Raw genomic sequence first — 11379 nt, 5'->3', positions numbered from 1 at the left:
GAAATAAATTGAGTCAAACTAACATCATAAGAAGCCACCATCTAAGTGGGGTATTTACTTGGGAAAAAAAAAAGTTACTTGACCACTTGTCCTCACAAGGGTCACAGGTTTGCTGGTGCCTATCACAGCTGTCTCGAGCCAGCCAATTGCAGCCAAAATGTGAGTTTTCAATGTGGGATTGAACATTTCAGAAGGAGACGCCGCTTGCCATATGTGCCCATGATAAACTGCACACGCCATTTACATGCAGTCAGTAACCCTTTTAAAACCCAAATTTGAGGAACATTTGGGTTTCTAAAGGCTATATTAAAGCACGGTTACCTGAATAAGCTCATAGTCAGAGTTTTTAAAAACTCAAAAAAGATCTGAATTACTCCTTTTCCAATTCAAATATTTGATCACGCAATCACACGTAGGTGGGTTACCTCATTATAACGACTCATACGTTTGTTTTCTGCGAATGTCTTCACCAATATATCTGTGTTTTTGAAAAAAAAAAAGTACTCAAAATATGCGCCACAACACTGTGTAAATTAGGCATGCAATAAAATTAACATGTTTGGCCAAAACAGACAAAAAAAAAAAAATGAAATGCCAAACTAAAACTTTTCTGCAGTTTTTGTGAATACTCAACTTCAGGAGCACACAGCAACCTGCAGGGGTTTATAAATAAATAATAAAAAATAAAATAAAATAAAACTGCATACTATGGGTCAGAATATGTTTATTTTTCAGTGTTATCACATTTTCAAATGTGGTCCATTTTTTGTGGTGACTGTTACAATAATGATATACAGTATAACCAGTGCTGGGAATAAGTGGGCCAAGTCAAGTCAAGATAGGCCAAGATAGAAATTTCTCAAATGACTCGTGTGTAACACTTTAAGACAATAGGTGGCGCAAAAGACCAGTAAATTTTTTGGACCAAGCTGTTGCTTGCTTTACACAACGCAAAGCGTTTGACTAAAACCAAATGCAATTGTATTAGGCTGTATTTTGCGTGCGTGGGAGAGAGGTATCTAAGCTTGTTGGAATTGTGCAAGTGTGCATAAATGCAGATGTTTGTGTTAATGTCTAACAGACGCTCTTACAACATATCTTGCATGGGAGAGGTATTAAAGCCTGTTCGAGTTGTGCTAGTGTGTATATGTGCGGATTTTTGTGTTAATGTCTAACAGAGGCTCTTACAACATATCTTATGCCGCGTTGAGGTGGAGCGAGGCGTGTAGTCGGAGTTTGAGATGTTCACTTTTTCACGCAACTGTGTCACGCGAGGGGAGGGGAGTGAGCTTGCTGTGCACTTTACAGTGGATTCGGAAAGGAGAGCATTGCTGAGAACCTTCACTTTTCCGGGATGTGGCAGAGCCAATAGTTTCTCCTACAGCACCTTTGTTCTTTTTTTTTTTTTTTACACTGCGTGTCCCGCGCTTTACGGCATCAATATCACACCAAGTGTCCGATACAGTGCTAGCTGTCACTGCTGCACTATCGTTAGCTTAGCACAGTAACTACGGTTCAACAGCTGTTAAAAAAGGAAGCAAATGCTGCACATGTGAGTTGGCCCAAGTTCTCCCTTCCGCCTTTCTACAAGCCAGGTGAGGGCTCTTGCTTGGCTCTGTTTTGTATTGAAAGCTCAGATGGCCGTGTTGGGTAGCTCCGGTGACCGCAAAGTAGCCGCCATGATTCATTCCTGCCCTGTGTGACCCGGTGAACGTTCCAGAAGCTGATTGGCTTAAGTGACACGCGACAAAAGTTCAATATTTTTAAACTTCTCTCGTCACGCGTAATTAAGTTGCTCCATCCCGTCCACCGCTAGCCCGACGCGCACGAACTCCATTGACTACAACACAAAACAGTCCGCTCTTCCCGCTCTATCTGAGCACGGCATTAGAAGATAATATAGTGCACACGTTTCTTGATGTTACTTTTCGCTTGAAAACTCTTTGCCCGAAAAACTCATGTCGGTGGTTAGCAAGCTGCTAACTGCTCATTCATTTCTACTCATCGCTTTCAAATTCTGTTTCACAGATGAGATTGTGTGTTGCTATCTTGCCAAGGCCGATGATTGATCACGGACCACCGATCCGCAGAAGTGTTCCACAATTGTAGTTTTGTTTATATATGTGCTTGCTGTAAAGGGCTAACAGCTCAGAGAGAAAGTTCAATGATATAAAAATAACCGTGGGATACATGTATGGAACTTGGGCACAATGCTGTTCAACTGTTTTTGTTTTTATACAGTAAGCATTGTTCTACATGATAAACACATTACCTTTTGTTAGGACAAAGCATGTGCAGGCTGGGTTTCACTTTAAGTAATATTTGCATGCTTCTGACTTGGATTTGTATGTGTGAAAAGTGTGATATGATAAAAAGCTTGCACTCTCATATGCATGGTGTGCTATAAGTATACATGGATTGGAAGTATGTCATCTGCACAGCGCCCGGAGTTGCATTTATTGGCTTCAAACCAGACATGTGAAAAACAGCTGTGATTGTTAGGTTCAAGACTAGAACATTTTATAAACAACAAACAGGAGGGAGACAACAAGGTTTTTTTTTTCTTGCAAGGAAAGCAGGCAGGAACCTGATCGTCTCAGATCTCCTTCTGGTCTGTCCTCTCCGCTCCTTATTTATTCATTTGGGATGGCCCTAGGTACAAAAGCCATTGCTCCCTGACTGATCTGCTCTTACCGCAGTCCTGTCAGCTATCTGAGGACAACTAACAGTCCTGACCGACTCTCCGTTTAAAGGGTTAAGACGTCCCGTTAGTCCAGCACAGCTCTAACGCTGTATCGCCGGGCGACGGACATCTGCGTAAGCCGGTGTCGAAGAGGATACGTTCTGGTGCTCACAGCCTTTAAGTTTTTAAGCGTCTACCCATCTTACTTTAATCCGCCGACTCGTCGAGTAACCGTTGAGACGAGAAGGTAGAAAAAACACGCAAATTATATATATGGCTGCTCCTCGTTCTAAAAGATCATTTGCACTTGTTAAGACCAGAATAGGGTTTAGCAGTCTTATACGACCACTCGGGTACGTTTGTTTTAACTTCAACCAACTCTGAGTAACTAAACTTTAATCAAGAATGGCACTGCCGATGCAAGGGCAATATCATTACTTCACTTACAAAAGACTAGGAGGATCTCTAATTTTGGTTTATAAGAATGACAGAGATAGAATAAAGAATGAAATTTTGAAGTATTTATTTAGCGAAAGCAAAGCAAATAATTATTCACAGTATCAAAAAGTACATGGCTGGGCCTACCAAGTCCCCTTAATACATAAAACACAAAAACACATTCAATACATTTTGTCTTTCAGCTAATAAATGATTAAGATAAAACTTCGTCCAAGGCTATGAAAAACCATGCACAAAAACAGGTATAATGAAATAAGGGATTTAAAACATAATGAAAGGAGTGGAAAGCTTCTAAAAAGTCTAATACCAATTTTGGAAGAGAATCAAAGTGATCAGTTTCAATTCTCCTACATTGCGAATTAATGACATTATTAGTTGGGCTATCGGATGGATTTAGAATTTAGAATGACTTCCTTACCGGTTTGCTGCTTGAAATCCTCCGAAGGCTAACAACGTCGCAAGAATTTAAAAAGTGTCCAATTCTGAGAGTGACAGAGTCCTACTCCGACTTGGTGGTTTACACCTGAAGCCTGGAGAGGGTCCTCACACTTTTGGCAGGCAAAGGCAAAAAAGGAAGCTACGAGTTTTGGGTGTTGGCCTTTTTATAGGACCCCAATCCCATGACTCGATGTACGCGTAATGGAACATACTTTGAACGATCTTAGCCTTAAATGGAGGAAGTGAAAGTGTCACTGTGACACTTTGAGCACTTTTAATCGAACGATCGGACATGACTAATGTCAACTCAAGGCCAGGCAGCAGCCTTTCCACCAAAAATAAACATACATGGGCATTTGTTCCTCTTTTGGTATGCTGACCCGGCAGCTCAGTGTCTGTGCTGGCCGTTTAGTAACTTTCCACTTGAACACACGAACATTCCAATATGATTCAGCTATATCTTGATCAAAGATACAGTTTTAAAATGGCAATAACAAGTTGCATATTTCAAATCAGGCTAAAAAAGGCAATAACATATCATATGTGCACATTTACAGAATAAACATGAACATAGGTCTTAACATTTGTGATCAACTGACACTTTTTCCAATGGCAGTTACAGAATAATATTGAGCATGACTTATTGCTAAAAGCTTGCTTTGATCTTATGGCCTCACAATGTGTCTTCATTGTGAGTTGACTTCATGGACTTCTTTAATGTTGGTTGTCTTCAGAGATGATTTGGTGTCTGCTGTTTATGATATATTTATTTATAATATATTTATATTTATATTATATTCATTTATTTGTTTTATTCCAGTCGAGGTCAATTCTGACTGGTATCTTAAGCCAATAATTTACATGGTAATTTTACATCAATTTGGCTCAATGTTACATCAACATGGCGCATTATTCCATCACATCGCTGCACTACCTGCGTTCACCACTATGTGTCGCCATTGCCCTCATCACATTACCTGGCAGAGGTTTTGGCAATAATGCAAACAGTTTGTGATAGTGGGGGGTAGGTGCGCGTCCATGCAACCCCCATGCTTTGTAGGGGATGCAGGTTAGAGTCCATGCTGTTCTGCCCTTGGAGATGTATCGATTACTCACATGCATTTCACCAACAGCTCCATCAGAAAATATCGATGTCTACAGTTCTAATATACACGTTGCAAGAACAAATATGAGATAATCTAGATAAGCTATTCTAACAATTGTATTCTTGACATTATATGATGTTAAATGATTTTGTTAAAAGCCATTGCTGTCGGCATATAATAAAAGATTTGTATTGTATAAAATATTTCTTCTGTGTAAATGCAGACAGAGTCAAGTTCATCAAGTAAAAGAGCAAGTGAGGGTGAAAGTGCCAACAACAAAATTCCCAGTGTTCCCCAGGAAGGAACCTCAAAATCTTCAGGCTACGAAGCTGCCGATCAGTCGCAGACTGAGCAGGTAGGTACGCTTGAGGTATATATGACCTTTTTTCATATATACGAATAACAAAGTCATTAAAACAGGTTATTTACCAAAAAAATACATTTTAGAGTTGCAAAGGTTCCATTTATCCACTTTTACAGACAGAAGTGTCAACGTGTACCAGAGCAGGGAAGAGTCTGCAAACTCCGTTGTCTCCTGAGACAGGTCTTCACAATGCCCGGCCACGTCGCGTCCAGCAACAAAGAGACAACAGAGAAGCCCCAAACAGGCCAGCCTTAATTGCAAGGGTTCACGAGCCGCGAGATGGTAGCCACGCGGGCACTGCCATGCTCATAGTGGTGCTCTCTTTGGTTCTTGCTGCACTTTTTTTCCGAAGGATCTACCTGGCCCATGAGTACAAGTTTGACTATGAGCTGTGACCTTTCCACTTTGCAACTTTGTTTTAAAATAGTTCTAAAATAAAGCCTCTAGTACCATGAACAGCTGCAGTTGCGCCAGAGGTGGGCAGTCAGTGCTGTCAGTCGGTGCTGATGGACTGCTGAACGTCAAGTAATATTTTAAAAACGACAGGCTAAGTTGACGGAACTGTAGACTTTGTCAGGCACTCATTTTGTAATCATCACCCTGGCAAATTTCAAAGAAATGTATGGACTGCAATATACTTGAGTACAAAGTATTACAGTCTAAGCAGGCAGCAAGCATTTAAACATGCGCATAGGGATATCAGCTGAGAGCTGAAGCAGAAATATGCTGAAGTTACAATTAGCTTTCATTGTGCAGGCCTAAAATAAAAAGCAATGTTTAGAATGAAGACTTGTGCTATTTTGCTTTTTAAAAATGATTTGAATGAATAAATTGCTTGCACATACAGTAGTTGAACAAAGCATTCAGGGATGGCCTTCTGTGGCAAAGAAGGGATGTCAATGTGCACATTACAAAATACAAAGAGTGATAATCACTTAAGCAAGAACATGCAAGTTACAATTGAATAATCTCAAAAAGTGTCATTTTCTAGTAAATCAAGCTCTGCAAAACCTTGCTTTTTCCTTGCTGTGTATGTGACAGTTGTGATAGGCTTTTTTTTTTTTTTGTATCATGACTAATGGCTTTTGAAAAAAAGACTTGTGAGTGAGGGCTGCTTGAATCACAGTGATACGTATGGACCATAGCAGATGTGATTGCTTAGTGCCCAGGATATTGATTGTTGTTTGTTTACCTTATTTTGGTAATTGAGTAAAGTGAAAACTTCCAAAAAAGGCAAAATCAACACCTTCTCTTTTCTTATAACCTGGGACCCCATTAATTTGATGCTTGTTGCTATAGGTATAGATGTGTCCCACTCACTCCAGCATCTTTCCGTGTCCTGCCCTTAGATTGTCATGCAGTTTTAAAAATGGTTAATGCCATCTGTTGTCAAATTGACACTTTACTCCCCAAAGCATCATTTAATTAAATAGAGAGAACTTGTTGCAACGAGATCACAGCTTTTCATCTGAACTGAAATAAATGTGCCATCAGAGCCCTTTTTCTGGCTTGTTTTTGTTGTATATCGAGTCACCAATGTGTGGTACCTGCAGTAGGACACTTTTTCCAGTTACATAGGAGTAGACATTGAGCGTGTACGTTGCATTAATAACTGGTGTGTGAATTTAATCACCCTCCACTCCTGAAGTTGGATTCAAAGCATAGAAATCATAGAAGCGCAGAAAAAATAGATACAGCATGAACGATGTTTTGGGCTGGGAAGAGCGCTTAGCTCTCAACTTGCTTTATTGCAAATTTGAATGAATGACTAGTTCAACGGATTATTTCTAAGGCTTTCAAATGGTGAGACCAGCACCAAATTTGGCACAATTTGAAAGGAATGCAACTGACTTCGTCAAATTCAGACAAAGTCACAAATTTTATCAATAGTTGACAAAATTCTTCAAATTCGAAAATTGCGACACGATCACTTAAGACCTTGAGAGCAGAATGTACCACACTGAACATTGCTTTAACACATTAAACAGACACTTACTAGAGAACAGAAAATATATTTCAACATGTTTATCATGTACACTGTAATTGTCACATTAATAGTTTAAATTCTTATTCTGTATTTAAACCTTGGCAGCACATTTACAGGTAGAACCATTTCTTTGATTCAGTCTGACCTTTTCAGATTATATCTTTCTTAGCAATAATGGTACTGTCCAGAATTTAATGATCTGGTTATTCCCCTATCGCACTGGGGGTGAATGTTGGCGAGTGTGTGTGAAGGTAGCAGCTCTTTGGATCGCGTAGGGGTCCAAGGTTGCCAAAATGTTTGCCTGTACTGCTCATTGCAAGGGAGTTTTAAGCAATCTTGAAGCAATGCTGACAAGAGCAAAAGAGCTCGCTACCTTTGCCAGTATAGGGGGTTTAGATGTTTTATACTGTCTGCTGTCCAACTTCCTCAGTCTTTAGCATCTCCTACCCCATCCGCATTAATGGCAAACATGGCTTCCGCTTCTGGCAGGCAAGGTGAGTCATAGATTTTACAGATTCTTGTTTCTCCTCTGCCTTTTCTCAGATACAGTCTGCAAGGAAAAAAAAAACATTTGGATTTGAGAAACAATCCAGATGCATGATGTCAGTGTGCACTCACATAATGTTAACTGATAAAACTTTTCTGAAAACTTGTTTTGTGAAAGGCAGCCACATCGCAGCACAATGTTGAATGTCTTGCCTATCAGAGTCGTTCGTCATAAATGTTCGTGTGTGTGAAGTCTGCAGTAGTATTGTTGAAGGTTGATTTATATTGCTTTTTTTCCTCTTGTTAATGTTAATGTTTTAAGGTATACTTATACACTTTGTATATCGATAATCTTATTTATAGGTGGTGCAACGAGTAGGGGGGAATGAAAGGTTTTCTTTTTCCTTGGGTGGGGCTTGCAAAGAACTAAATGAGAAGCACAGTGGTTTGAACAGACTTTTCAACTCATCCTTAACAAAAAAAAAATTATTTGACCTAAACATCTTGCTGAAAGTACTGGAAATATCTTATCCGAAGCCGTCAGTCGGTGAACCAGGCGGGCCAGCTCAGCTGACTGTGCACATTAAAATCTGTGGAGACCCAGACCATAAGTCAAAATTGGCTAAGTGCTTCTCATATCAACATTGAGCCAGCAAGTATAACTGGAACTAAAGGCAGTCAACACACAAATGTGCATAGATAGCTAATCTTTAATTATAGCATACGCAACATTCATTCATATTTATAGTGAGTGCATGGTTGCATAGACTCCTTAGATTAGAAACATTTCCTTGATAGTCATGTGGTGTTAGTTGTCAATTTTACAATGTAAACGACTTCTTGAATAACACTGCCACTGATATTTTGTGGAAAAGAAGAAAGGGGGGGGGGGGGGGGGGGTCAGGGTTGGGTTCCTTTAGGCTGCAGTGTTACTTACCACAAACAGACAGACAAGGTATCTAAATGCAGATGCCACGAGCCCTGAACTACTGCAGTACACATATTTACTTCAATCTTAAATGATTAAACCTTATACACTACAGTAAGTGAACAGTTAGCCCTTTCCTTTGAAGTCTCGCGCAGCTGCGGTCATAATGAGAGGGGTCTAATTGCAGGCTGTAGGATGGGGGCGTGTAGTTCCACAAAAGGCATCAAAACAACTACCCCCTGGAGTTGGGTTTTGCATTTATAGGAAAATGGGGGTGTGTAATTGTTTTTTTTTTTTCTGGGAAGGCCTTAATCCTGGTGTATAGATATTTTAAAAAATGGCAGATCGGGAGAGTATTGTGAGTTAAAATTGTTTGTATTTAAGGAATGTTGCACAATTTTAAATTGGATAATAATAAATATGGGTCGTTTAGCAATACAGTTTAGTGGATGTTAAAAGATTGTTTTTCCTAGCACGGTGTAACTATAAGTATAGGATTGTAGAGTTATATATTACAACAGGTGTGGTCGTAATCACTTTTTGCCTAGCTAATCATTAACGTTACTTTAATGTGACAATTGTACATGATTAACACGATTTTAAACGGTGAATAAAAATGTTCAAATGCAATTTTTTGTTGTAATGGTGATATGAGTTTGAATTGTGCAAATTTACAGTGAAGCAGGGAGGACAGCTAATTTTAAAGTCAGATCTTTCGTATAACTTTGACAGAGAAGTCACTCTGCAAAAGGAAAACAAGTGAAGTAGAAGAACTCAGTGAAGTAGGATTGATTTGAATTAAATTAGCAAAAGTCCAACATCAAATTCTCAATTTCTATCCTTTGTTGAAGATACATTGAAGTGAGAAAATAATACATCTTAGTCCGTTCACTGATAAGCATGACAATGAATTTGGAAAATAAACATTACAGTTTATAAATTTGGAGAGTCAGCAATAGAGCTGGAAAATCATCCACAATGTATGTAGGTCAAATCAGCCAATAAATACTTTTTATTTACTTTTACTATTAACTATTAAAAACAATTAAAATGAATATTCAATGGATTAAAGTTTAATGACAATCAAATAACCACCTAGAGTAATTCCAGACACATTCCTGTGACAATGTAGTTATAGCCAAGTAACTAATAGAAAGAAAGTGATGCATCTAGCATACTATACAATGCACATACATCCGTCCTTTTTCTGTACCAATAATCCTCACTTGGGTCTCGGGGAAGATGGCGGCTATATCAGCAGACTCTGAGCAGTCGTGCTATCCTCCTTTTTATGCTTTTATCTGGATTTGTGCAACCCGAAACACGGCAATAATTGACCATTTTTCCGAACTATGTTGCAGATATATGTAGTGCCCATGCAGTTATGGTACCGAGTAACTCCAAGATGGCGGCTTCCGGGTTTATGACGCAGCTGATGACGCGCCGTGAAAAGCATCTATAGACCTACTGGATTATGACCAAGACAGTTGTTAAAAAGACATATTCTTTTATTAATTACCTTGCTTCATGAACGTTTTCTACTTTCATCAGCCATTCCCGATACCAACAGTCACTAAACACACACTTTCCCATCGCAAATCGACTGTCACTCTGCTGCTTGAAACTAGGCTACCCAAACGTAATGCATTGCATTCCTCTTCAGTCACTAAATGATTGCAAGCACGTAAGTGCTGCCCCCAGATGGTGCGGTGGTTAAAATGAAAATTAAGCACGAGACCAGACGGATCGGAAAGACATGAAATTTAAGGCAAAAACAGTGCATTTCACATTTACAATGTTAATATTCAAATTCAAGTTCAGTCAGCAGATGTTAAGGACAGATCTTTCAAAAATAGATGGTTTTGGTGGGGCTAACGTTAGCAGCTAGCCTTTGTTATTGTGTGAGTCATCTTTATACTTATTGACCAGAACTATTAATCAACTATTATTAATAGCAATTGTACAGTGGGTAAGCTAATTTTCATGATTGCTTGTTGCGCCAGGGATCTTGCTGACAAGGTTTCCAAATGCTGGTTAATCCACTGTTGAAAGCGGCATCATATCTACAGTACGTACGAAATAGTACTCGACCACGAATCTCCTAACTAAGCTCTTTCGGTATCACACACAAACTTTTGCCGCGAACATTTCTCCTCTGATCTCGCAGTGATCTTGCCGGCGGGATTGACACATTTACTGGGCAGAAACTAATAGGAATGGGCCAGAAGTGCAATAAAATACGGGGAGAATGCGCTTGCTAGCCAATCTTCTCCTTTATATTACAGTGATCCCTAGCTACTTCGCGACTCTCCTATTTTTCACCTGTGTAGTGCAATTTCATGGCGGATATTCGGTTGACCACAATCAGGGCATTGAGCACCCTTGCAATTAGAACTAAATAAATGCAATGATTTCTAGATAATTTGTCGGCCCCCTTCTCTGACTCACACAAGAGGTGTGTGGACATATGCCTTTTTCGCTATGTCCATTAAAAATGCAAATCAAATTAATATTTGCTGATTAAAAAGGATTAAGACTGAGCTCATTGGTGAATGATGAGTCATCCATGCTAAAGCTGACCTTTCAATTAACTCTGCCACCTACCGTGTAGTTGACGCATGGGCGAGAATGTTGCCACCAATCGGCTTCTTTGGATCAGCAGAAAACATGGCAGCACCATCTACCTGTGCAACCACTTGGTTGGTTATTACCACTGCTACACCAAACTGTTGAGGAGAGAGATTTAGAAGAAATAATTACTAAAAGAAGGATCACATATGTATTATGACAATAAAGCCTTTTTATGTGTGTTATGTATGGTACAACTGAGAAACACTTGAATAACAATGAAAAGATAAATAAGTGTATCTTTGCGGTGCGGTGTGACTTTTAATGATATTGGTCCACATCCATTAATGCTGTTACTCT

The 11379-nt window shown here is 39.4% G+C and overlaps 2 protein-coding genes across 5 annotated transcripts in view; one reads left to right on the top strand and one right to left on the bottom strand.

Annotated features, from left to right (window-relative positions):
- ube2j1 (ubiquitin-conjugating enzyme E2, J1) overlaps nt 1–6545 on the top strand; it is a 33282-nt gene extending 26737 nt beyond the window's left edge. Inside the window, exons 6-7 of the mRNA XM_088403982.1 lie at nt 4910–5041; nt 5167–6545. Of these exons, the coding sequence (XP_088260108.1) occupies nt 4910–5041; nt 5167–5445 (411 nt within the window). The 3' untranslated portion in view covers nt 5446–6545. The remainder of the gene's footprint in view (nt 1–4909; nt 5042–5166) is intronic.
- The window catches only part of rad51 (RAD51 recombinase), an 88773-nt gene that overhangs the window by 34446 nt on the left and 42948 nt on the right, over nt 1–11379 (bottom strand). For 3 of the 4 annotated variants that reach the window (XM_088404082.1, XM_088404083.1, XM_088404081.1), the window contains exons 9-10: nt 11056–11177; nt 3190–7587 (exon numbers count right to left, since the gene is read on the bottom strand). In XM_088404082.1, the coding sequence (XP_088260208.1) occupies nt 7464–7587; nt 11056–11177 (246 nt within the window). In that variant the 3' untranslated portion in view covers nt 3190–7463. Of the gene's footprint in view, nt 1–3189; nt 7588–11055; nt 11178–11379 lie in introns of those variants that run through there. The other variant, XR_015863887.1, reaches the window with a different exon arrangement.

The sequence above is a fragment of the Hippichthys cyanospilos genome, chromosome 20, assembly GCF_059441005.1.
Source record: "Hippichthys cyanospilos isolate Australia breed blue-spotted pipefish chromosome 20, RoL_Hcya_1.0, whole genome shotgun sequence".
Taxonomy (NCBI): domain Eukaryota; kingdom Metazoa; phylum Chordata; class Actinopteri; order Syngnathiformes; family Syngnathidae; genus Hippichthys; species Hippichthys cyanospilos.
The sequence above is the reverse complement of the archived record's forward strand: the minus strand, read 5'-3'. Positions and strand labels throughout refer to the sequence as shown.